The sequence below is a fragment of the Salmo salar genome, chromosome ssa24, assembly GCF_905237065.1.
Source record: "Salmo salar chromosome ssa24, Ssal_v3.1, whole genome shotgun sequence".
Lineage (NCBI taxonomy): Eukaryota > Metazoa > Chordata > Actinopteri > Salmoniformes > Salmonidae > Salmo > Salmo salar.
In genome coordinates, this window is record NC_059465.1 from 11,624,532 (window position 1) to 11,652,140 (window position 27,609).

General features: G+C 45.6%; 1 protein-coding gene across 6 annotated transcripts; it reads right to left on the bottom strand.

The window, feature by feature from the left end:
* Positions 1 to 66: 66 nt before the first annotated feature.
* gnb1l (guanine nucleotide binding protein (G protein), beta polypeptide 1-like) lies at positions 67 to 27,609 on the bottom strand. 6 transcript variants are annotated; one of them, XM_014170921.2, is made up of 8 exons: positions 27,467 to 27,604; positions 23,765 to 23,855; positions 14,113 to 14,274; positions 13,787 to 13,912; positions 12,534 to 12,696; positions 10,872 to 10,964; positions 6,323 to 6,538; positions 67 to 808 (listed from the first exon to the last, which is right to left on the bottom strand). In XM_014170921.2, the coding sequence occupies exons 3-8, from the start codon at positions 14,220 to 14,222 to the stop codon at positions 527 to 529; spliced, it is 990 nt and encodes a 329-aa protein (XP_014026396.1). In that variant the 5' UTR covers positions 14,223 to 14,274; positions 23,765 to 23,855; positions 27,467 to 27,604; the 3' UTR covers positions 67 to 526. The 6 variants fall into 6 exon arrangements, with proteins under 6 accessions (XP_014026396.1, XP_014026394.1, XP_014026395.1 ...); XM_014170919.2 differs by lacking the exon at positions 23,765 to 23,855 and having other exon boundaries at positions 27,467 to 27,609; XM_014170920.2 differs by lacking the exon at positions 23,765 to 23,855 and having other exon boundaries at positions 14,113 to 14,310; positions 27,467 to 27,603.

The following is a 27,609-nucleotide window of genomic DNA, read 5'->3' on the forward strand; positions in this document are numbered from 1 at the left end:
AATACATTCAAGACCAAACGGAAAATACAAGTAACCTCTTTAGTCCAAATCCGTACAGACAGCCTCTCTAGTTGAGGGAAGATTGTTTATTGGCCCTCCTTAACAAACAGCTTTGTCTCTTCTGTCCCAGTTCTGTGGTTAACACTGTTTGACTGATGCAGTGTAGGTCAGAGCAGAGGGAAATGTTAAACTAGATCAACAACACAGGATTACACAGTCACTCAGGCGCGATTTATACCTCAAATTCAAGTCTGCTCAGGCAAATCTCCTACCAGATAAGCAAACACAATAAAACAGTTGGTTTTGACCAAAAATAATGTGTTCAAATGAAGTCTCAGTGAATTGTTAGCAGAACTAACCAGCCGTCTTGAAAGCTTTTGTTTGGAAGCACAAAGACATCTCATCCTGACCTGATCCATCTTGGCTATGTCGGAAATGTCTTTTCACTGGCGAGAAAACTCCTTATATGGAGTGAGATACATGCATTCATGGTCACATCCATAACATACCAACAGGGCCCAGTAGCTCACCCAGTGTCCGAGCTGCCCTGGTTGTATATGGACCAGAGGCTGATGCGCTGGTCTTTGGAGCCCGCGGCCAGCATCCTGTTCCTGGGGTCCTGGTGGTCTGAGAAGGCCAGGCTCAGCACCATGTCTGTGTGGTGCTGGAGGACAGCCAGGGGCCGGAGCTTCTTCCAGCCAAACACACGGACACGGTGGTCCCAGCCGGCCGACGCCACGATCTTACGGTCCCCCCGGATGCACAGCTGGGAGATCCCAGGATTCACAAGGGCTACGGGTTCCTGGAGCTGAGGATTGAACAGCAAAGGCCGCAGAGAGAGCAAGGAAGGAAGAGGGGTCATAAGAATCCATACATAGACTGTTCTCAGAGAGCCTCATTCACAATCATAATCACAATCACACGCACACACACACACACACACACACACACACACACACACACACACACACACACACACACACACACACACACACACAGTGTTCAACAAAAGAAAATCACAGCAATGCACTCCAATGTGGGTATAACATTGTAGGCTGTTAATGGGTCAGGACTTTTCAGTTGCTAAGTAACATACGCAAGAGTTTCACGCAAAACAGAAACTCAAGGAGATTTAAAAATAGCCTTCTCGGCACAGTAATTGAGGAAATAATTTTGTTGCATTCTTCTTACACATGATCTAAAACGAGACTCAGCAGAATTGCGCAACCAACCGAGAGAGGAAAAATAATTATCAAACACCAATTAGTTCACCAAGCTACTTAATCATTCCTGTCTGGGGAAGTGTGCCCAATAACACAGAGAGAGGGGGAAAGAGAAGAGGAGAGAGAGAGGGAGGAGAGAGAGGAGAGAGAGAGAGAGATTATCAGCTGATCTGATGATTGAGGTCCAAGTGGAGGCCTGGATTGTTGTTGAACCTGGCCAAGAAACTCCAAGGACTCAATCATCGGGCATAAAACATGACGACACGAGTAGTGGAGAGCAAATCCCTCACAATTCAACTATTTGGTTTGGAGTTAGAGGCTGGGAGGTTTTCAATAGCAAGAGCAAATGGGGCTGAGATACCTTTTGTCACTTCTTTACGAGCGAGACAGAGAGACAGAGAGAGAGCAAGAGAGAGGAGTAAATAAAGAGAGATAGACCATCTCGTTGAAATCCTCATTTGCAGAACTGTGTTTCTTTAAGCACCTCTGATGAATTACATGTGCATTGAAAGGACTGGTCGACAGGAGAAGAGACCGAGAAACACACAGTTATAACGTCGGCCTGCTTCAGATCACCATCCGCTCCCATTCTCTGATCAACAGTGTCCCGGAGACCGAACTCATCTCAGTGTAGGGGGAAACATTGTGACACATTGTAAAGGATGGCGCCTAGATCCCCATCTACGGGCCTAGCGCCGCTGATATTCCCGAGGGGGGGGGGGGGGGGGCGTGCTCTACCCAGTTCTTCGTAAAGACTACGCAGAGTAACGCTGGTGTGGTTGAATGGGACATCCACATCTGGCCATGGAAGCAGGAATTCATTTGGACAGCGTCAAATTTGACTTCATAAGCTGTGTCCTTGCAGACTAATTGTTTCGTGCAGGAGGTGACAGGCCAAGAATTTGTCTGCGTGCTCCTGCTCCGGATGGGAAAATCAGAGGAGTACAGCGCTGCGTGTGGAAGATGAAAGCCAGGTACTCCCAGTCCCGACCCTAGTGGATAGAGTGGAATGCAACGGGAGAAAGGCTACAGAGGAATGTCATTGATCAAAAAACAACCAACGAACCAACACAAAAACCTAGAATAACTTGTAGGATTAATATGGGTTCTTACTAGACTTAGAACAAGCTAAGAGTAAGGAACGTCAGCCGAACTAGACCAGCCCATGTAAGAGACCTACTCCAAAGTGGGGGGGGGGGGGGTCATTTGGAATCCCATTATTACCTCCAGAAGTTGGTATGCCCGAACCCCTCTCCATCTGGTTGTCATTACAGACCTTGATAATGATAGGTTCAACTGTCTATTTGTGTTTGTTTTGCTTCCCATAGAGTGTGTCAGGAAAATGTATTTATTTAATGAAGGGGTCAGTTGTAAGCCGCAAATGGCCGTTGAAAAAACACTACGTAATTGTCCATCCATTGTTAGGTTGTAAGCCTAATTATTCTCTCTATACTTTCTCCAATCTGAGACATGATGCTGAGAAAATCGCTGCAGGGCTGTCCTCTAGCAGAACCTCCTGTAGTCTAGATGGTCCTGTCTCACACCTCCCTCCCTCCCTCCCTCCCTCCCTCATCAGGCACTTCCTCCAGTGAGTGTAGTCATCCACTAGCAGTCATTAGCCTCTCCTCAGTCATGAATAAAGTACATTAGCTTTGTCCTGGGATTCTACTAGGCCTTCGTTCCTTAACTCCCCCCTCTCATCCCTCACTATCAAATTCTCTAAATCATGAAAATAAATCTTTGGGACTCATTCATTTTTCTGTTTGAGCATTCCTTCCTGGCTTGGTTACACACACACACACACACACACACACACACACACACACACACCAGGCCTGCTGTCTAAATGCCAGTAATCTCAGCAGTCAGTCACGACCAGGCTACCTCCTGCTCTGCTCAGTTCCACAGCTGGGCCTTCCCAAAAGCCGTTCCTTTCCCCAGATTACAGGGTCTGGTCCAATGAAAATTCATACGTTGAGATCCTGCTCTTGGCGATGCGGACAGATAAGACGGACGTTCAAAAGAAGCGTCTGCTTTGCTCCTCGGCACAGATACCTTAGGAGGACCAGTTCTATTGAAACGTCCCATCATCACAGTCTCACTCGAGCAGATCGTGTCCATTCCATTCCAGAATTCTGGCAGGTATTTCTGACACCCCACCCAGGTCTGAATAACACTGTGGGTGTCAGTGTCAGGGGCCCCCGTCTCAAGAGACAGGAAAGGAGATGGACGTGACGGACAGGTAAGAGCTACACCTGTACCTGCCCTTCAAAACCTTTTTAAAAAACACTAAAAGAGAATATTTCTTGACACCGGCCGTCTGGGCCACGCCTCAGAGGAACTGTGAAAGAAGGGATCCAAGTCATCCATCCATCAGTCCATCACCTCCAGCCTAGATTAGACATCAGTCTGTAATGACCTGACCTATGCTCCCTGTCGGGCTGATAGATATAGGCCTCACTAGAATTCCTGGTACACAGGAGCAGACCTGGGTTCAAATACTATTTGAAATACTTTAAGCGTTTGCTTAAGCCTGCCTGAAGTGCCAGTCGGGCGTGATATGCACTTTTGGGACTTCTCTATTGGTCAGTACATTTTCCACAAACAAGCTCACCCTATCACACCTAAAGTATGTGAAATGATTTCAAATAGTATTTGAACCCAGGTCAGCACAGGAGAGTCTATGCAGGTATGTGTTGGTGACCCGGGGATGCTTGGCATTCGGGGGCTGGGCCAGGGTCGGGAGGTTGAGATAGGGCTGGGGTTAGAGATGGCTGTGATTGAGGGATGTGGAGCTCCACCTGTGAGAGCTGTCATCATGTCTCTGGCGTCTCAGTCAGCCATGCCCGATTTACACTGCTAATCTCCCTCGGTCTCTCTCTATGCCCACTTCTCTCTACCTCAGTCTCTCTCTCTCCGCCATCTGTCTATCTATATCTGACTGGAGGAAACCATCTCACAGTGTCTGTCAGTAGGGAGCAGCAACCTAAATCCATATCTATGCACTCTCCCCTGCTCAATACACACACACACACACGGTATCCTCACAAACAACTAACAAAAACTTTTAGATACCAAGGCTCATCTGAACAGAAGATAACGGCCTCTAGAAGCCATGTGTAATAAATTAAGTTCCATTCCAGCGTGTTTCTGTCCTTATCTGATGTTGATAAGCCCATGTCACAGCCTTCACCTCCACTGAGGAGAGCAGAACTACCATCAGGACAGGACCCCGCTGTGTTCGCTCAAACTCAGTTTCCCCTCCACCTCAGAGTTGACTCCATCCCTCCCCCAGCTCGGCCTGTGGTGTGGGGATGATTCCACTGCAATGGCTGGTAGGGGGTGATTCCACTGCACTGAGTGATTCCACTGCACTGGCTGGTAGGGGGTGATTCCACTGCACTGAGTGATTCCACTGCACTGTCTGGTAGGGGGTGATTCCACTGCAATGGCTGGTAGGGGGTGATTCCACTGCACTGAGTGATTCCACTGCACTGGCTGGTAGGGGGTGATTCCACTGCACTGAGTGATTCCACTGCACTGGGTGGTAGGGGGTGATTCCACTGCAATGGCTGGTAGGGGGTGATTCCACTGCAATGGCTGGTAGGGGGTGATTCCACTGCACTGAGTGATTCTACTGCACTGGGTGGTAGGGGGTGATTCCACTGCACTGGCTGGTAGGGGGTGATTCCACTGCACTGAGTGATTCCACTGCACTGAGTGATTCCACTGCACTGGCTGGTAGGGGGTGATTCCACTGCACTGAGTGATTCCACTGCACTGAGTGATTCCACTGCACTGGGTGGTAGGGGGTGATTCCACTACTACGGGTAGTGTGGGGGTGATATGTGGACTGGGGTCCTATGGCACTTCCAGCTCCTCCGACTTGATTGTAGCCTCCCACTGTGAACTACTGTTCCTTTACTGCAGATGTGTTTTCGGTTTGGTTAACGGCCTGCGAGGTTTTTATATTTGTATTACCTCTCGCGGGTCGTTCAACAGGCAAGGCAGAGCAGGGCCGAGAAGGGCAGCCACCCGGCAGGCAGATACCCCAGCCCTGCGCCTCACTATACTGCCGTCCGCACAAAAATACTTTTGTGGGAAGAAGTGGAGATGGCCGTCTGGGCGTCACACTGTGCTGCACTTCAGGATCATTTAAAAGCCCCAGCTGAATCCTTTCCCCCCCACTGGCTTTTTAAAATCTTCTCCAGAATGACATATTAAATCAATATTTTGTGTTTGTTCAAAATAAACCAAATAGCCTGGGCTCCTATTTTCAGTATATTGAATCAAACCCTTTCCAGTGTTATTGCAGGCGTTTGCAGCAAAAAAAAACCCGGAGGGTTTACAAATATTTCTAATTCAAGCGTTCATTTGTAAAAAGGCCTGGAAAGAATAACACTCCTCCACAGTACAGAACTGTAGTATATCAAGTCTCAGGTTCCCCTCTACACTGAATCATGGGGTAGACGTGAAATACTGGGCCGTTATTTTTGACTCATGAAATCAACAGAAAATATAGAGTCAAATGAGGCGTTGCGGCTCAGATGCGCTCGGTTGTTACGCAAGATAATATATGGCAGAAGAGTGATGGGATGTTTGTTTTTTCAGAGTCACTAAAGCAGCTAGACTAGAGCATCAGGATGGTTCTGGTCTGTGAAGGACTGAGCACGCACGTGTGTGTGTGTGTGTATGTGGGTGTGTGTGTGTGTGGCGGACGGTCTACGCCTCGAGTGACACCCCAGCCCTGGGCCTGCCAACGCTGTGTAACCAGCGGTCTGATTTATGTCCCAGAGCCCTGCAGAGACTCTTCCTCTAGACTGTATGTTTTACCAGAGAGAGAAGAGAGCCAGGAAGAGTCTGGAAAGAACAGACCTACCTGGGTTCAAATACTATTTGAAAGGATTTTAAATAGTATCTGTGATTGATTGAGCTTACCTGCTGCGACGGAACCAATAGAAAAGTCTCAAAAGGGCAAACCCCGGCCACATGGCACTCCAGTCTGGCTAGAGCAAACATCAAAGCCTTTGAAAGATTTTAAATAGTATTTGAACCCAGGTCTAGGAGAGAGTCTGTGGAGAGGGCTCACACTCACTGACCTGGAGTCTGTGCTGTCCGTCAAGCATCCAGGAGGCGAGGCTCTTCTCGGAGGAGCCAGAGACGCCCCTCTGCCCGGCGGGGTCAAAGTCCAGACACATGACGGGCTCAGGGTGGGCGGCCGCACGGCTCAGCACGGACCTCTGGGATACGTCCCACAGCGCCAGGGAGCCGTCCTCATAACCAGCCAGGAGGAGAGGGCCAGGGCTTGAGTCTGGCTAAGGGGGGGTGAGAAAAGCATAGGAGATGGGGTGGGGGTGTTACCATAGAAGCAAGAGGGCTGTGGAGACAGAGCAGGGATTATCTGTATGGGTACACACTGACACTGTGCGACTCTGAGGACCATTACTCTCCAGCTGGCCTGGCAGGCAGACTATTACAGTGCTTGTCACTTTACTCCTCATCTGTATCCCTCCCTGCAGGAGCAGACCTGCAAATAGACTCACTGCACTGTCTAACACACACACACACACACACACACACACACACACAGGTTTTACAGACGTCTTCTATATATCCTATTCTACTGCACATCCAGACAACAGCCTTTTACTATGTGTTTACTGGCTGACTGAAGGATCAGCGGTATTGATCAGACAGGGAAGAAGAGTTATGAGGAGGAATACGATGGGCTCCTAAATCAGTTTAGTGGATGAAAACAAGCAGAGGGCTTCATAGATTACCTCACAGCTGGAGGAAGGGAGGAAGGGAGAAAAGGCTGGGTAAAGGGAGGGCGCCTCCCTCTCTCCGCCCCTGTCCACGGGCCCACCATTCAGCTTTCTCGGAAAGTAAACACACAGCCCCCTCAGTCTGAAAGCCCCACCCCCTTACAACCACCACCACCTCCACACTACCTATCATTATGTCTTCTGGGGAAAAGTCAAGAAACAAAACCGAATGCTGGCAGGTATCGCAACCCAACCAGTTTAGAGGGAGGATATCTCCATAACCATCAAGTATTTGGAAAGCAACTATGCCTCTTCTCTGTATTGTTAGCACTCGTCTTTGAGCCTTAGCTACAAACTTGTCCCATCTAGAGGCTGGGCATACCGTCTGGCCTCAAGCGATAGCGTGCCCTGCAAAGGCAAGGCTGACGGACGACAGAAATTCTTTCCATATGTATAAGGAGCCAAGAGAACCGAAGACACTTTCTCCCCTCCTCCTCTTCTCACTTTAACAGTATATTTCTCTTCTCAAGCCTTAAACAAATTATAGACAGACCCGTGTATTCCTTATAAACACGTCACTAACGAACGATATTAATGAGATTATGAAAACAAATAAAAACGAAGTGAAAATCAGCGTTCCCCTGCCTGCCGGCTGGCTTTCTCTGGGTTGCTAAGCGTTACCTCCTGCTGCCCCTCGGCCCTTGCACTTCACTCTAAGTGTAGGAGCTCCTCGATTGACGATGTCACAGGGCGGAGGTCAGGGAACCCCGGGTAGACACCTAATTCATTACATCCTCCTTAGCCCCTCTACGAGAGGGCTCTCTGCTGGAGTAGGGCTCATGCTTCAGGGAAAGATTCATCATTATGAAGCACCGTTGGATGCTTTATAATGATGAATCTCAGAGAAGTGGGGCCGTTGTACTGTACTCCGTGAAACTGTCGTTCACCATCCAACCCCATCTCCGAGGTGCAACCCAAATGGCCCCCTATTCCCTATAAAGTGCACTACTTTTGATCACACACACACAAAGCTTAGGAGCACAGCGTGAGGTTAGGTCTGTACATAATGGCACCATATATATATACACATACACAGACCTAGTCTCGCTCTGTGCTCCTAAGCTTTGCTTCACTGAGTGTCAGACTTGAGCAGAAGAAGAGGTTTTGGGATTTTTCATGTGCTCTTCTAATAACCAAAGCAGGGTCACACATGCTCTACCAATCTGCTGTATGTAATGTAGCACACCATGCTCAACCTGTTCATCATCATCAGTCACAGGACTCAGGCTACAGTACGTCCCAAACCAGTGGTGGGGAAGAAAAAGAAAAAGAAAGAGAGAGAAAAGAGAGAAGAGAAAGAGAGAAGAGAGAGAAGAGAAAGAGAGAATAGAAAGAGAGAAGAGAGAGAGAGAAGAGAAAGAGAAGAGAGAGAAAGAGAGAAGAGAAAGAGAGAAGAGAGAGAAAGAGAGAAGAGAGAGAAAAGAGAAGAGAGAGAAAAGAGAAAGAAAAGAGAAAGAGAGAAGAGAGACAGAGAGAAAGAGAACGAGAGGAGAGAAAAAGAGAGAAGAGAAAGAGAAGAGAAAGAGAGAAGAGAGAGAGAGAAGAGAGAGAAAAGAGAAAGAGAGAAGAGAGAAAGAGAAGAGAGAGAAAAGAGAGACAGAGAAAGAGAAAGAGAGAAGAGAGAAAAGAGAGAAGAGAAAGAGAGAAGAGAGAGAAAAGAGAGAAGAGAGACAGAGAAAGAGAGAGACAGAGAAAGAGAGAGAAAGAGAGGAGACAGAGAGAGACAGAGAGAAAGAGAGAAACAGAGAAGAGAGAGAGAAAGAGAGACAGAGAGACAGACGGTGATGTGACTGTGATTAGGGGAAAGGAACGGTGGGCACCCACAGCAGCACATACGGAACCAATCCCATCCCCGTCCATCCATCCGCTCTACTCCACTTCACTTCACCATGACGATGGCTGTGGGGCGATGAGCTGAGAGTGATGGATATCTGTATAGGAACATTTCCTTCTAGCCGGCAGCCTCTGTTCATGTTAAAAGCCTTGCACATCATACATCACGTTCACATCTCCCCTCCGCACAACACATGGAGGCACTTTCTCCCTCCGCTCGCCGGCCTTAGCCAATCAGAATGCGCCGTTAGCTCGTTTACCTTCCAGACCCAGACCCCATTCCGCATGCTAACTTTAGAGAGGCCTGGGGAGGAGAGAGGAGGGGGAAAAACACAGAGCAAAAACCCAGGAGGGGAGGGCAAAAGAAAGAGCTACGTAATATGGATTTAATCCTCTCCAAACGTCCAGCGTCTAAAAGGCACCAATAAATCTGTTCTCAGGTCTCCGTCAGCATGATGGAGGATCCTTGCTCTCACTCTGTGGCGGGATGGAGGGAGAAGAGAGAAAGGAGAGGAGAGCCAACTCATTGTCTCCCCTCTAGTGGGTCAGAGGTTGAGGAAACGGCGGGCTGCACCAGCAGGGATCACGCGGATAACGAGGTGAGCGTCTTGTGATTGATTGACAGAATGTGTGGGCAATATATTCAGGCTGCCTGTGTGAGGCTGGGCCTACTATGCCCCTCAACGCTTGGTTAACACATTCACACGCAGAGACGCGGAACACACAAAGACGTACACACACACATTCACTCGCACTCACAGTACTGTAGACACACACACCTTCACTCACACGCACATAGTACACACTCTCACACTCTCGTACGCCCCTGGCAGGTAAGGTTCTGTATCGATCTCCACTCAGCAGCTTTGCAGCAAGTTTTCAAGTAGCTCTGTGATAGTAACAGATGATTCTGGCCCGGTGATGAAAGGATCAAACTGGAATGATTTAATGTAACCCGGGCCTGGTGTCAAACAGATCTTCCTGCCTAAGTAACCCTCCTGTTGACATTCCATAATTAATAACAATATTTTCTGGCACTTAACACTGAAACGGCATTGGCTTCCAAAATCTACTAAAAAGGAAATAGTAAAGAACACAACAAGGAAAGGAAACAAAAAGGTATTAAGCAATAAAGGAGAATTACCATTGATGTCTGGTGGTACATACAGCCACCCAAACTGCCCTGGGTGAACACACACGGCATCGCCTGCTCTGCTTCCTGTTGCCACTAAACTCCCAACGAACGCAGACCCAAACCGCCCCGTTGTGTCATCAAACCAGCCGGCCGCAATTCATTAAACGTCTTGCATAAGCAGAAAATCAGAAATACTGCAAAGCAAGAAATATTAATTAAGCGTGAAAATAATTACAGGTCTCTTTAATGGGGGGGGGGTGAATAAAACTCGACAGTATTTACAAAACAGAGGGCGGTGAAGAATCTTCAGATGCAATGTGCAGCTGGCTGGTGGTTAGAGGGCTGGTTGAGTGGCTGATATATGGCTGTTGAACCCCAGCCCTTCCACACACTATAATTACAGTGTTGGGACTCGACTCGCTCGTCGTCAATCGAGAAAGGCACTGGAAAAAAATGGCCCGGGACAAGTTCTAGCTATAAATCACCGAGCCAAGAGTAGTCTCATATTTGTTGACGTATCTTTTATGTATGCGTCTTGTCGAAGGCTCTCAGCCAATCCGTTTACAACCAGTAAAAATAGAAACATTAAGGAGAAGGAAGAGCGAGGAAGGGAAAATACATTTTTTTTCTTCTCCCTTTTATGGTTGTAAAGTGAACTGACTGAACTCTATAGTGCAGTGTGATGCTGCACTGTAGCTGCAGGTAGCTAGACTGTGTCGCAAAAGGTATCCTATTCCCTTTATAGTACATAGGGGCTCTGGTCAAAACTAGTGCACCATATGGGAGATAGGGTGCCATTTGGGACGCAGCCCTAGACTTCTGGGAGAACAAGACAGTGTATTGGATACTCCTTGCCTGCCATAGCTTGATGCACATGACCATCCCCAGCTTGGCTTGTGGTATCAGGGAGCAAACTGGGCTCTTGCTGGGCAGCTCAATGATCTTCACCTGTAGGAAGAGGGACAGTCAAACACTCAGGCAGAATAACAAGCGGATTTCTACATGGTTATTACATTCAAACTGAGTGATTAACTATCCCACCCAGGCAAGAGATGATCAAACATGCAGATATGTGGTGGTGTAATAACGTTACATGTACTGTTTTATATTTAGTTTTATGTGCGATTTAAGTGCCTTAATGTGTTTGGACCCCAGGAAGAAAAGCTGCTGCCTTGGCATGGGGATCCATAATAAATACAAAACATGAACAACAGAGACAAGGCAAACTTTAGGCCGGGTGCCAGTCATTTAAATGTATTTATTTTCATTAATCAAGTTCAAACTGGAATCCCTCATTTCAGCGCAGCAACAGGAAACGCAACGGGACTGGGACATAACAGCTTTACACTTTATGGCCGTCTTATTATTATTAGACTCTGATCAAATCAGGGGGAGCGGAGCTAGAGTCTATAATACATCCCAATAACACCCGACTTCCTGACCTAGACACGCTGGTACTGACTGATAAAATACACAGTCTAATGAAAGCCCACGAGAGAGAGAGAGACCCTATAGCTACTCCGTCTCTGTACCCAGATTCAATCTAATGAGAGAGAGGCAGCCCCTATGGCTACACTACTCAGTCTCTCTGACTGACACAGAAACAGAGAGAGATACATCCTCATTAAGGCTCAGATTAAACATCCTGTTCAACAGACCAATCCGATGCACACGTCACGTTACGTGGACCAATCGGATTCCACATCCCGTTTAAGGGAGTGATCTGTATTTTAATTGGGGTGCCTCATGTTTTGCCAGCCAGACAAAGAGGGCTTTAAGGAGCTGCTTCACTCGCTGTGCCTCAGGTGCACACACTGATATCCATAAATAAAACACACACTCTTTTAATTCATGCTTTTGCAATGGAAGCAATCCGATGGCAACGAGGTAGCGAGGGGGAAACATTAAACCTGCCTGCCTCCCAAATTGATGGTGCAACTCCTTCCCTCCCTCCGCCTCTGGCTCAGATCTACACCAGCGTGCCATGCTTTGTAGCTGAGTGTGTGAGTGTGGAGGCATGGGTCTAGACCTATGATTAGGATCCCCTGGGAAGGCATGGATGACTGTGGGAAAGGCATGGATGACTGTGGGGCAGCCAGGGGTGAGACAGGAGAGCGGGACAGAGTGATAAGACAGAGGGTTTGTATGTGCGCGTGCACGCACGCACGCACGCACGAATGCCGTCACAATGGCATTATTGAGGGTGCTGGTCTTGCAGGCGCCCCGTTGCCTCGCCCTGCCTGTCTCTATAGGCTGGAGTTAGCGGTGGCACATTTGTCTCTTTCATGTGAGGCTTCATCAGAACAGGGTGAGTAACATGAATCTGAAGGCAATAAAGGTGCCTGTCGCGCACACTAAGAAAAACTCACATGAAAGCAGGGTTAAGGTGAAATGTGTAATCATTCGTCTGTCACTGGCTGATGCGCACTAAACCTACGCCTGCTCACAAGTTTCTATAAGAGAGGCTTAAGCCCTTCCACAAACCTCTCTCTCTCCCCCCTCCCCTCCCTCTCTCACCTCCTCCATGGCTTCTCCAGCGTGGGCCAGTAGCCATCTCCCAGGGCCAGTCTCTAGCAGGGAACAGCGACAGAACCCCACACTGCCGGTCCACAGGGCGTCCGTGACGTCACCGCGCCCCTCAGCCAGGTCCCACAAGCACACACGCATGTCCCGCCCCTGACTGTCCGAAAGTACACAGATCATAATCACACACTAACATATTACAGAAAAGAGTACAGCTAACACAGCACCTGCAGTGAGGCTACAAATGTATAGGTTAGGGTTCCCCAACGGGCAGCCAGCAGGCCAAATTCTTCCCGCTGCTGGTTTTATTTGGCCCCCCAAAATTTTCGGAGCATTTTTGGACATAAGATACTTTAACAACACCAGGAAATCAGCTCCAAGTGATTTTTATTTAAGAAATCTGTTCAAGTATTCCCACACATAATAGAAAGACACTCGTGTAAGCAAGGTTTGAAATTATTATGTTTTAGTCAAAAATTCATATCCGTTTGGGCTCGTGCACTTAATTTGCAGTGTACAAATTATTTGTAATTATGCTTCGGCCCCCCCGACCATCTGCTCAAGAATTTTTTATTTTTTAAAATCGGCCCGTGGCTGAATCTAGTTGATGATTCCTGTTATAGGGTGTCCAATCAAAAACGGATCTTTTGACCAGTGGGTAAAATAATATGTTAATTGTGTAGATAATCCTCTAAGAAAACCAACGGTCCAACCTCATGTCTCTATCAAAATCAGTTCAAAAGGTTATTGGAGTTTTTACCCTAGTAGGTTGGCCAGGATTAGGGTGACTAAATCAATGGAGACCACAGAAAAAAAGCAGTAAGAAATCTGGACAATTTCACCTTGTAAACCAGGCTGGATTCTGTGTAAGGATTAAGTCTACCTGACAGGCTCACTCGTCATCTTTTCGAATCCGCAGGACATAAAACAAGAGGTAAGGTGGATATCAATTTTGACAAGTGACATGTAGTATTTTCATATTTTAGTATATACGGTTTTCATATTCATTTGAAATTCCTGTTCTTTCTTGAAGATCTCTCTCTCTCTCGCTCAAAAAAAAACAAATCTCTCTGCAATGTCAACAGAGCAAGCACTGAGAGTATACCAAGCTTTGTTATTTTCAAATCCTTTTACATTTAATTCAGCTTGTGTCATGCTAACATTGAACCTGGCTAATTACATACAGCTAAACAATGCGCAATGGGCAGTTGAGGCCTGGTATTGTCAGTAAGGTAGTTCGTCATTACCTGATGAGAGTGTCTCTGGAGTGGAGCGTGTTAAGCCAGGTGACAGAGGCTCCAGAATGACCTTCTAGAACCCTCTCAGCTCTCCTGGTGGTCAGGTTCCACACATGGACTGACCCCTGGCCTGAGCTACACAACACAACATTCAAGTCCTTATCATTCTTATGTCATAAAGATTCATCTGCATGTAGTTACGTATGAGATGTTTTCAAAAACAATAATCATATATCCAACCATTCACAAGGACATGTTTTTAAAAAGCCAAAAGCTGCGTGTCTGGCTACTAATGCAGCTCAGCTGTTCTAAGAAGACGGGGCGTGATCCCTTACCCAGAAAAGAGCAGGGGAGGGTCCCCTTCACAGCAGCCGAAGTGCAAGGTATTAAGGGGGGATCCAGCCCCCCTCAGGGTGTACAGGGGAGAAGGGGCAGGACGAGCCATCACTGGGTCACTCTCGAAGCTCTGGAGGTCACCACCACAGTCATCTCATCCACTGGAACACAAGTAAGATCCCGCAGTCACAACTGAACTGTGTTAAAAAAGGAGAGAGGTCAACCAAACATTGGAGACTGTTTGAACTGAGTTGGGTAAATCCTGTTCTGATTACAATGGAATTGAGGGGGTTGATAATAAGTGAAAGGAATGAGGGTGTAATTTTAACTTCATTTAGGTGAATTATTCCAATCAGTGCAGATCCAAATCGATAGTGAGATGGAGTTTGGCTAACACGCAAGCCTGGGCTGATGTCAACGGTGACAGCTGTGATTGAGAAAGACCCTGCCATTAACAAAAAGGGGATTAATGAAGACTACTCTCCAGACAGAGCTGATTAAATTGACTCTTGTAGAAGGAATGTGTGCAAGTTAGAGGGATAATAATAATAATGTGCAAAAAACAAGCCTTAGCATCTATCTTAATTTGTTGCTATAAAAATATTTTTGGGACCATGTCAAAGGACTATATTTCATACTTCCCTCAAATCCTCAGCCATCTTCCATTATGGTAATCATTTGAGAACGTCTAACAGACAGTCTATCTATTCACTACACAAATAAGGCCTGCGGGCATTAGGTGAAGAAGCGGATGAGATACTTCTTCCTCGTCCTTCTAGGCCTACATGATAAGAGCTGATCTTACTCAATACGTCCTAAATCACACCACTTGACAGCTTAATTACTGCAAACACAGAGAGAGTCAGGATTTTCACTCGAGTTTCGATCAACATACGCTTCTCAAAAGGCAGCAGCAGCACACAGGCTGTTATGTTGGTGTAGGTAGGGCTGCTCGGGAAATCCGTCCCGACCACAAAAATGGAAAGAGGAAATTATGTTTCAATGTCAAGTCACACCGATTTGACAACGAAACAATAACAATTGAGAAACTATGGATCGATTTTAGTGAGAACAGAAATTTCATTTGAATTCCACAATTTTGAATTTAAATCTTTTTGAATTTGTCATGCACAAAGTGAATCATTGAACTCATAAATTGAACTTGTAGTTATGATTAGAAACTGAATTGAATTAACATTGCATGCAGTTTTAAAATTCAAATTTAACTGACTATTCAAATTTCAACATGAATATATTCAGTTTTAATATGGTAGATATTCATTCATTGTCTGTGTATCAAGTTTACAAACTAAACTCAGCAAAAAAAGAAAAGTCCTCTCACTGTCAACTGTTTATTTTCAGCAAACGTAACATGTGTAAATATTTGTATGAACATAACAAGATTCAACAACTGAGACAAAAATTGAACAAGTCCCACAGACATGTGACTAAAAGAAATGGAATGTGTCCCTGAACAAGGCTAGGGGTCAAAATCAAAAGTAACAGTCAGTATCTGATGTGGCCACCAGCTGCATTGCATCTCCTTCTCATGGACTGCACCAGATTTGCCAGTTCTTGCTGTGAGATGTTACCCCTGTCTTCCACCAAGGCACCTGCAAGTTCCCGGACATTTCTGGGGGGAATGACCCTAGCCCTCACCCTCCGATTCAACAGGTCCCAAACGTGCTCAACAGGATTGAGATCCGGGCTCTTCGCTGGCCATGGCACAACACTGACATTCCTGTCTTGCAGGAAATCACGCACAGAACGAGCAGTATGGCCGGTGGCATTGTCATACTGGAGGGTCATGTCAGGATGAGCCTGCAGGAAGGGTACCACATGAGGGAGGAGGATGTCTTCCCTGTAACGCACAGCGTTGAGATTGCCTGCAATGACAACAAGCTCAGTCCGATGATGCTGTGACACACCGCCCCAGACCATGACGGACCCTCCGCCTCCAAATCGATTCGGTGCCAGAGTACAGGCCTCGGTGTAACACTCATTCCTTCGACGATAAACGCAAATTTGACCATCACCCCTGGTGAGACAAAACCGCGACTCGTCAGTGAAAAGCACTTTTTGCCAGTGCTGTCTGGTCCAGCGACGGTGGGTTAGTGCCCGTAGGCGACGTTGTTGCCAGTGATGTCTGGTGAGGACCTGCCTTACAACAGGCCTACAAGCCCTCAGTCCAACCTCTCTCAGCCCATTGCAGACAGTCTGAGAACTGATGGAGGGATTGTGCGTTCCTGGTGTAACTCGGGCAGTTGTTGCTGCCATCCTGTACCTGTCCAACAGGTGTGATTTTTGGATCTACCGATCCTGTGCAGGTGTTGTTACACGTGATCTGCCACTGCAAGGACGATCAGCTGTCCGTCCTGTCTCCCTGTAGCGCTCTCTTAGGCCTAAAGCATGTTCACGCAGATGAGCAGGGACCCTAGGCATCTTTCTTTTGGTGTTTTTCCGAGTCAGTAGAAAGGCCTCTTTAGTGACCTAAGTTTTCAGAACTGTGACCTTAATTGGCTACCGTCTGTAAGCTGTTAGTGTCTTAACGACCGTTCCACAGGTGCATGTTCATTAATTGTTTATGGTTCATTGAACAAGCATGGGAAACAGTGTTTAAACCCTTTACAATGAAGATCTGTGAAGTTATTTGGATTTTTACTAATTATCTTTGAAAGACAGGGTCCTGAAAAAGGGACATTTCTTTTTTTCCTGAGTTGGATAATTTCAAGTTTATCAAAGTTTCATATATTCAATTCAATTCTGATTCAAAACAAGAAACAACATCCTGGTACTTTTCCAGTCAGGAAAGGTAGAGAACAGATTCAACAGAATCAAAACGCTCTGTATGGTAAACAGCAGCTTCTGGCGGTTCTGAAGCCAATGTGACATTATGAACAGATTTTCTTCCTATGAATTTGTATCTAGCGTTTGAACCGTTTTGGCTATAAGCTATTATGACCCCATTCCTGAAAGCGAAGACTCTCTTGAACATGGACGTGTCTTCTGTTCACCTTTATGATAATCAAAGGCCGTGCAGGAGACGTTAGAATGGCGTGTATAAAAAAGAAATTGTATTAAACTTAATTTGGCCACCATAAAAATATAGTTCAATAACCCTGTAACGTTCAGGAGGTTCACGTAAAGGACAACAAGCTGCTTTCTTAACAAGTAGACCCCCCCCGATTCCGCTCTTCCCGAGGCTCGAACTCAGGACATCTGCCTCGCAAACACATGTGACCAACCTCCTGAGGCGTTCCAACCCAACACACTATTGAAAAGGCCTTCTTCAATTTGCACAAGGGGTGACACTTCAGGCTGATGAATGAGTTTCACAGAACCCCATCTGCTACATTCACCCCCCCAAACTCACTCCACAGTGACCCTAGTGGTTGAGCTCAGCACAACTGTAGATCCGATTCCAGTGGCACCATTGTAAGGGACGTCACGCTGCTTAGCAAGCACCGCTTCCCCCTGATTCAGCTCATACGGAGAATCGAACTTAGGACCTCTGCCCACGGGAAAGACACTTGGCCACCCTCCTGAATCATTCCAACCCATCGTGCTATTAAAAAAAGGCCTTCTTCAATTGCGTAATGGGCGAAACTTCAGGCTGAGGAGTGACTTTCACAGATCTCCACCTGCTACACTAATACAAGTCAAGATACAGCCAGGTTACTCCTTAAAAGAGCATGGTTTGGTGATCCATGCTTATGTGATGAGCAACCTGAAGACGTATTCGTTTGACATGTGTTAGTTTCAAGTCTCCAGCAAGGGTAGTTATTATAAGGGTGTGACTGACTGACTGTGTTAGCCTGCTGAGCTAAAACCTAAGGATTGGTCCTATGACTAGGATTCGTCTATTCAAGGAGGTCGTCAAAGGGGGGTGATGTGTAAGACAGGTGGTTTAGTGACCACGCTTGCTTGATGAGCAACTTGCATTGTCTGGCGAACAGGAGACCTGGGTTAGAACCACAGAGATAGAACTGTTTTATATCTATGGTTAGAACCGCATCAGTCAAACTAACACGTCTTCAGGTCTCAGGCAAGGTTGCTCATCACATGCATGGACCACCAAACCACCTCTGTTGCACTCTCATTAAATGGGGTGCACAGATCCTCCGGAAAGTGTTGTTGGGCAGTAGGCCTGATTTCAAACCCAGTCAGTTATATGGGTGCTGTGATCTCGGAGTGTGAGGTCAAAGGGGGGTGAAATCTAACTGCGGTGGTTTGATGAACCATGCTGTTTTGATGAGAAGGCCTAACCTTGCTGGAGACTTGAAGACTTGTGTCAGCTTCCTGAACTCCTCCCCATGGGCTTAAGCTAAGTGGGCTAACACAGTCTTGTAAAATGCAGGAGACCTGGTTCGAAACAAGTCAGTCACACATTAAACAAGGAGTGGAAAGGCTAGTCCCTGTGATCATCATAGAGGGGAGAGTCTTAGCTTTCAGGAATGGGGTCATAATAGCTTATAGACAAGACGGTTCAAACGCTAGAGCCAAATTCATAGGAAGGAAATAAATTCCACATGTCACATTGGCGGTTTCTGAAGCCAGAGGCTGCTGTTGACAACAGAGAGCGTTTGATTCTGTATCTTTGTTGGCTGGCAAAATACCAGGATTTTATCTCTGGTTTTGAATCTGAATTTAGAAAACTGAATTTAAAAAGTGAATCTGAATGCACCTGAGAAGTTTAATATATGAAACGCTGACAAACTTAAATTGGTTGTAAACTTGATACACGGACAATGAATGCTATATATACCATATATATTGAAATGTAATATATAAATATTGAATATATAAATTGAAATGGAAATTTAAAGCCGAATGCAATTCATTCAATTCAGTTTCAAATCGTAAACTATAAATTACATTTATGAATTCAATGATTCAATTGCCACTGAAAAACAAATTCAAGTTCATTATCTTAATACAAAGTAAAAAATTATGGAATTCAAATACAAATCTCTGTTGGCACTGAAATCGCTCCGTAAGAAACGTGAGAATAGGCCGACTTTGTTTCAAGACTTTTGTATTACTCCTTTTTCGGCAATCTTAGTTTATAATCACACCCCACCCCTACTCCTATAGGCTAACCCTTGCCCTCCACATCGGCACACGCTGAAACTGGAGCCACAGGTATTTTGGAGAAGCTCATTTCAGAAGGTTATTGGTTCAATTGTCCATGTTAATCTGTGAAGCTGAGAGAGACAGACCTCTGGACAGCCTCCCTAATTAAGAAGAGGGCACCTGTACCACCGTCTAACTCGAACCTTCACAAAGACCACAGTCATCCTCAGTCCCACACCACTATCCCATTACCACTTCAGCCAGCCAGCCAGCCAGCCAGCCACCCACTATCACACCATCACCCAGGGTCTGACCGCTCAAGCAGAGAGAAAGAGGATCCCCTAAAGCTTCTGGAATCGGTCACTGCATCATCATAAATGACTAGTCTAACCAGAGACATAGGCCTACATCGTATGCATATTATAGGTTTACCACTAGCGACCTAACAATCTAAAGCGCTGACTGGACAAAACATTAGGAACACCTGCTCTTTCCATTGCATAGACTGACCAGGTGAAAGATATGAGCCCTTATTGAGGTCACTTGTTAAATCCACTTCAAAATCAGTGTAGATGAAAGGGAGGAGACAGGTTAAAGAAGGATTTTCTAGCCTTGAGGCAATTGAGACATGGATTGTGTACAGTGCATTCGAAAAGTTCAGCCTTGTGAAATGTATTAAATATTTTTCCCCTAATCAATCTACACACAATACCCCATAATGATAAAGCAAAAAACAGAAATACCTTATTTACATAAGTATTCCGACCCTTTGCTATGAGACTTGAAATTGAGCTCAGGTGCATCCTGTTTCCATTGATCATCCTTGAGATATTTCTACAACTTGATTAGAGTCCACCTGTGAAAAATTCAATTGATTGGACATGATTTGGAAAGGCACACACCTGTCTATATAGGTCTCACAGTTGACAGTGCATTTCAGAACAAAACCAAACCATGAGGTTGAAGGGATTGTCCGTAAAGAGCTCCGAGACAGGATTGTGTCAAGGCACAGATCTGGGGAAGGGTACCCAAAAAAACTCTGCAGCATTGGAGGTCCCAAGAACACAGTGGTCTCCATCATTCTTAAATGGAAAAAGTTTGGAACCACCAAGACTCTTCCTAGAGCTGGCCGACCAGTCAAACTGAGCAATCGGGGGAGAAGGGCCTTGGTTGACAGAGCTCCAGAGTTTCTCTGTGGAGATGGAAGAACCTTCCAGAAGGACAACCATCTCTGCAGCGCTCCACCAATCAGACCTTTATGGTAGACTGGCCAGACAGTAGCCACTCCTCAGTATAAGTGGGTAGAGGATGAATGGGCAAGACAAAAGATTTAATTGCCTTTGAACGGGGTATGGCAGTAGGTGCCAGGCGCACCGGTTTGAGTGTGTCAAGAACTGCAACGCTGCTGGGTTTTCACCCTCAACAGTTTCCCGTGCGTATCAAGAATGGTCAGCCACCCAAAGGACATCCAGCCAACTTGACAACTGTGTGACGCATTGGAGTCAACATGGGACAGCATCCCTGTGAAAAGCTTTCGACACCTGCCCCGACGAATTGAGGCTGTTCTGAAGGCAAAAAGGGGTGCAACATTAGGAAGGTGTTCCTAATATTTTGTACACTGTGTAGTAACCTAGATTGGGGTATAAAGAAATTGAACAAAACGGCAACCGTAGAAGTTTGTGAAGATATATTAGTTAAGCCTGAGGTTGTTGTGAACGGATGAGCGGGAAGGCCAGGCTACATTCCAAAGCTTTTGCCATGCTGTTTCTGTTGCCGTTTCTGTATGTGACAGGGAGGCTCACCCTGATAACAGGTGGATTAAGGTACCTTTCCCTTATTGTACTACTGCAGGCCTACAGCTCTTGGAGCTGGGCTGAGGCTCAACTAGTTTGGAACCACACTGTGCTTTCGTTGTACAAACACTGACTGCCTGGGCCTCAGAACATTCCTCCCCTGACCAACCGCCTGCATGTCAATCAAACACACTGGCTGTGCATGGGAGTGTGTTTGGATGATTGACAAGGAAACTACTGCAGTTGGGAAAATATCACAGAAGTAGGTTGCACGCCCACCACCCAGCCTGCACCTCCCCCCCCCCCCCAATAGAATGGTGAAGGTGGAAATAGAAACAACCCCATCTACCACACCACTGCTTCCTCAGTCCACTGTCCTCATTCTCTGTTTAGTGGCGTCAGCATTTCCAGAGCCGCTGCCTGCGATTGCCCCAACAATGGAGCTGTTGTGGTGGTTGGTTGTTAGCAAGTCACCCAAGAACCCCAATACAAACATGTGGGAGGCAGTGAAACTAGACAAATAAACAGTCCGGTGACAGGGTGTCACTCAAACCCATTCAGAGAGGCTCTTCAATTGTTTCACGCTAACCTGAGGAGGCAACCAAGCAAACAAAGCTGTAAATGGTATTCTAGTCCAAATGTTGTATGAAAACTGATGTAAAATCAAGGCAAATACTGTACTTAAGCGGAAAAACTCACCAGAAGCGGGTGGGCGGAACAAACAGAGCGAGGCGGGTGGAAAGGACGGGACAGGCAGAGCAGTGCCTGTATGCCAGCAGGATAGTCCGTATCTCCAATCACCTTCGCTGATAGCGATGTTGCGTTTCCATTAAGTGGATGCGTTGATGTTATTTAACATGTATGGCAAAGCCTTAACCCTTAGCTACCTCTCAACTGAAATGAGCTTGAAAAAAAGTGAACAAGGACAACATTTCCATGTATGACTACAGTGCCAGACAAAAGACAAAAACAGAGAAACATTCTAATTGAGCAAGGCGTCAAAGCGGACAACCTGCCCGCCTGGCTTCGGTTGGGTCATTATAATTCAAAACAATGCCTTCTAGAATATATCACACACACGCCTCGCACGCTCGCCTTTTGTGTGGAGGAATGGATAGTAGTAGTAGGTCTATAGAAGGCAAATAGGACACTAGGCCGCACGCTATTGTGGAGGATCGTCACTGTTGGGCAAACCACAGGTCTTAAAACCCCCCAAGTTAATAAAACGAAATACCCGACATTTCAAAAATGATTGAACCAACAGATAACCATAAAACCAGTGGGTCAGTCAGGATATTTGTCATATAGCCCACCCGCTGCTGGGTCCCGCTAGAAATGATAGAATGGTTAATTAAATTTGTAGGACGGGGAGGAAGGGAATAATAAATCACATTGACTGATTAATAAACCTGAGCTCCTCCGGACCAGATCTACCTGTCTGTCCTAGTGGGAAGAGCCAGGCAGCCAGTCCAGGGGAAGAGTGAGTCTCCTACTGGCCCTGTAACAGATAAGACAGCTCTGGTAATCTGACTCTAAGTCTGTGGATAAAGGCAGCGTGTCTCTTCTCGGCCCATCTGTCAACACCTGCGGGGTAATTAGGCCTAATTATGAGAGTCCGCTTCCCCTTCATGTTATTAAATAAGAGCCAGCTCCTCCAGCCAGGTATCGCTCAACACCGGCAAGGGGCTGGCGACCTTCAGATCAAACGCAGCCACTACCTATGTCCCCTGCTTCGCAGAGCTTGCTGCTTATATGAAGGGGGGTAGTGGGGGGCTTCAAAGTTGTGGAATAACGGCTGTCCAGACCACATTCCTTCAGTGGCTCTTTGGAGTTGGAAGCTAGCTGCCTCTCACATGATAGTTAGCTACCCACCTGAGCTGCCTCTGTCATATTATGCCATTCAAAAATACGAGCGGGACATACAGATCACAGGGAGGCTGTTACGGAAAACATACTACCCAGTCTCACAAAACCCATTATGTAGAGAGAACAGGACCAGGGTCTGATTATAACCATCACATTTCAGCCTTGATAAGCATGGTGAAAGTGACAAGCACCTTGCAGAGCATTCACACCCACATTCTGAATAGCCTGCTTTTACAGGTCATTTTAATGAACTACAATAGATTTCTACTACAGGTTTGACCTACTTGGCTAAACACATTACAGTAGGTTCCACGGCAACTAAGAAATGCCTCCTTTAGTGAGATCATACCTCAGCTATTAAGTCATTGTTCTTTATCGAAACAGTCTTATCTTGCATTTCCCCCCTTTTCTCGCTGTTCCTCCGTGGGAACTCCCACTTCACTGGGGCCTGGCTGCATTGACTCTAACCATTAGTCAGCCTTTCTTCTGAGAGCCTCCCCACATCTAGGGCTGTTACGGTGACTGTATTACCGCCTCACCGGTGGTCACGTGTCATGACCGCAGTCAAATCCCACATGACCATTTAGTCACAGCAACTAGGCTTCTCCAAGCTCTGATGCTGCCGATGGTCATTAGTAGCCTACCAACCTTGCTAACGGGTACTATTGTCCCTTTAAATCACTGACATCAATGCAAATGTGTATGAAAAATGTAATCAAACACTTCATGGGAGCCCATGAGCACATGTTGCGCAACATTTCTATAGGCTATGTAATTGCGGGAGAAAAACAGAGTGATGGCCACTAATAAAAAGAGGAGGGTCCCATCAGCTTTCTATAGGCTAGGCCTACTATATTTATTTCTCAACTTTCCTAATATTAAGCACATTACTTCTCTTTACAACAGGAGTATAGCCTACCTGGCTGGCATGAAAATGAACCCCGGGAAAAGCAGAGGAGGAGCCAGCAGCAGCAGAGACAAGGAAACAGCCCTTGCCTAAGCCTAATTGTCTAAGAAAATTGAGGAGAGAGGAAACGAAACTTAATTAAGTCTACAATCAATAGCCTAACTGTTAAAATGTGCCTGGCTTTATAAATAGTCCATATTGATCTACAGAAATTAGACAGATTTTGCTTTTGTTGCCTGTTTGAGTGTTTGTTTAATAGCTTACTGATTCCGCGAGCACCAAGCCTCATGCAATGGCAAAATGTTGGATAAAGCAAGTTCACAGATTCAGCTGTTTTTTAATCTTTGCTATGCTGTAATAAAGGCTTTACAATTTATTTGGTTATAACAGACTGGTATTGCTTATCATTTATTCAGTGTTCTTTACACTGTTCGAAGGAGGCTCTCGCTCCTATACCCTCCTTTTTCTTGATCTCCTTATTGTTATAATTACTATTATTATGATCATCATCATAATAATGTCATGTCGTTATCATTAGTAGGCTTAGTATAGTATCCTTGTATAACCACCATCGAGCTGTAGGCCTAAGAGTGCATCCTGTTTGGTCTTAATACCGTAACTTACTTAGGACTATATTTCAATATATAGTGAAGTGCAGGGCTGCCCAACCCACTTCCTGGAGATCTACTGTCCTGTAGGTTTTCAGTCCAACCATAATTTAGCGTCTCTCATTCAGCTAGTCAAGGTCTTGTTGAGCAGCTAATAAGTAGAACCAGGTGTGTTAAATTAGGGTTGGACAGAAAACCCACAGGACAGTAGATCTCCAGGAAGAGGATTGGGCAGCCCTGGCCTAGTGTATCAATCAATCATTCATTCATTCGTCCATGCAATCACAAGACATTCATGCTTGAAATGCAATCAAGCATTTCAGTTTTTAAATAAATATCAAAAAGGGAGCTTTCAGCTTTGAATAATTAGCCTAAACAATAAATAAACGGCAATTCACGAACGCATGCAACAGTTTTTTTGCTGTAATAAAGACTTTAGATATCTTTTTTCCTCTCGTTAGAAACGACACTCCGGTACATTTATTTATTTAGTGTTGTTTACACTGTTCCAAACGGTGAGAAAAATGTATATTGTAATCTAACATCAACTTCATGACACACAATACCTCTCGCAACTCTTGCTCCTATACCCTCCTTTATCTGGATCTCCAGTAGTTTCCACAACTAACTCAATGTCTTCCACAGATCTGACTTCCCCTTTCACTCCTGAGCAACCAGTAAACATTTGCCCGTTTCAAGTAAATTTTTCACGTCCTCCGCATCTATTTTACTGTCATGTGTTACTGTGTTCAGAGTTTGTTATAACCAATTTATTGATGTGATTATGATATGCTATAGGTCAGGCCCTATTGGTCACATGCATGCGATGCTTACATGTTTTGTGTAAAGAGAGCAAGGGTTGTGGGAATAGGGGATGTTTTTCCTAAACAAATTAGGGATTTCGGTAACAGAAATGTTCAGTCTGAAACAAGTAATACAATTTACGGATAAAATGATGTGGCAGCTTCAGCACACACAACGCGTTAAAGCATCAGACAGGCTCAGTGCATATGTAGTTGATTTTATTCAAACACTAATTTGCATTTCCCTTATCCTCCATGGGTATTTCCACTTTCACTGGGGGCCAGGCTGCCTTGTCTGTCTTGCGCTTTATTACAAATGCCAAGCCACTCACCGACCATTGCACATTGTACCAAATGGTAGGTTGGACCTCACTTTAAATGCGCAGAAAGATACATTTGTATGTGTTCATCTACAAAGCCCTTTTGGGTGAACTCACTCTTTCCCTCTGTAGTCTGGTCTACTTCACCACCAGCAGTTACCATACCCAGTCTACTAGGTGCTTGCGATTTAAAGTCCCCAGGACATTCACAGTATTAGGCAAGACTGCCTTCTCTTCTTGTGCACCAGACGCATGGAATAATCTACAATCCTTGCTTCATCTAGATATGTTAGTGCCACTGAATTAATTTTAAATATTGATGGGAGACTGTTACAGAGGAGTGTAAATGCTTTTTTTATGCTGGATCATGTTGTTCTATGTTTTAATGATGTAATGTATTGATTGTTGCTGCCCACCATTGAAAAAGAGACTCGGTCTCAATGGACTTTTCCTGGTTAAATAAAGGTTAAATAAATAAAATAAATATATGGAAAACAAGTTTAAACATTTCGACCAATCGATTGGTTGAAAGAACAGGACGATTCTCGGTCGAGCAATATTTTTTTTAGTCGGGGACAGCTGTACTATGTTTGTAATATTTATTTCTCGCATAATAGAATAGGTCAACTTTTGTACTATAGGGGATAGTAGATTAATATAGGCTAGTGCTTTTGCTGTTCGTTAGGCCTACTCAACTTGTTGGCTGACGAAAAGTAAACATGGACGGTTCTTCCATCTTCAATTTGCGCCTCGGAGGTCTTATCTTGCATTTCCCTTATCCTCCATGGGTATTTCCACTTCACTGGGGGCCAGGCTGCCTTGACTCTTTAACCATTAGTCAGCCTTTCTTCCCAAGACCCTCCCCACATCCCTGCCAATACTATCAGATTCTCCCGAGGAGGAAACCAACGAGCTGAATGGAGACCCGGGTCCATGATAAAACTCCAGTTTATTCAACAGCATAGGAAGTGGAAGGGACACACGCCCTTTTATTGTGTGACTGATCGGCTGGTGGTGAGGGTATCTGGACTGGAATAACATGACACCCCAACCCAGCGGCAGCTAGCCTAGATAGAGGGTAAAGTCAGACACAAGTGCACCCACGCCCACTGTCATTCACGGCGCCAATGGGGGGGAAGAGGAGGCATTGTTCCCGTCAATGGCGTGACTGCTGAACTGGGGCCATGGTAGATAAGGGACTCTAATACCATACAAGCCTCAATCAGGCAGGCAGGCACTGATGGAGCACTTTGTCGCTGCATCGTCCTGACTTAGGGCAACAGGTACCTCTGTCTTATCTGTTTGTATTATCACCAATTCCCTCCTCTTGGGGTTTTACCTGCACACTTCAGGATAGCAGGACAAGAGGATTGGCTGCTATTCATCACCAGCCTACACCACTGCTGTACTCCTCTGGTTAACCACGTGCCCTCTCCAAGACATAACAAATCAATAAAATCGACTAACTAGTTAAACAATAACTTTTTTTTTTGGCTCTCAATTTAATCACTGTTCTCATCTGCACTCTTGTATTACACATTCTCATGACATGTTTAAAGTGCGTGCATAACAAACTGTGTGACACTAGTCTTCCTTGATAGTCTGTTACTGATGTTGGTGTTGAACAGGAAGCAGGGATCTAGCAGGGATTCATATCTAAGAGTTTGCTGTAAACAACGCAATCTAGCCTGACTTACCTATACAGATGCAGTTAAACTACAATTGTATGTATTGTCAACGTTTAAGAAATTAATATTGAACTACTAGCTAGAAGCTTCTATCCCAGCTAACGTTAGCCTAGCTAGCACAGGCTTTCCAATGCAGTGTGCTTATTAGCTAGCTAAGTCCACAGGCTAGCAACATTTGCAAACAAAACACAGCACTAGCTCTTTAACGTGAGTCCAAATACCAGTGATACTAACAATAGGGAAAAACGATACATTATCAATGTGCATGTAATTTGAAAGGTGTCAAGGAAGGTACCTTAGCAAAGCGTGGGGAATCGAAGCAAAACAAGCGCCGGTTGAACTTGATGGACCCTTCTTTTCAGTCGTCCTTACCAGTGCCTGCATTTTTTGTTGTTGCAGTTCATGCGCTGACAGGCTGGACCATTGAGCTTTTGGCTG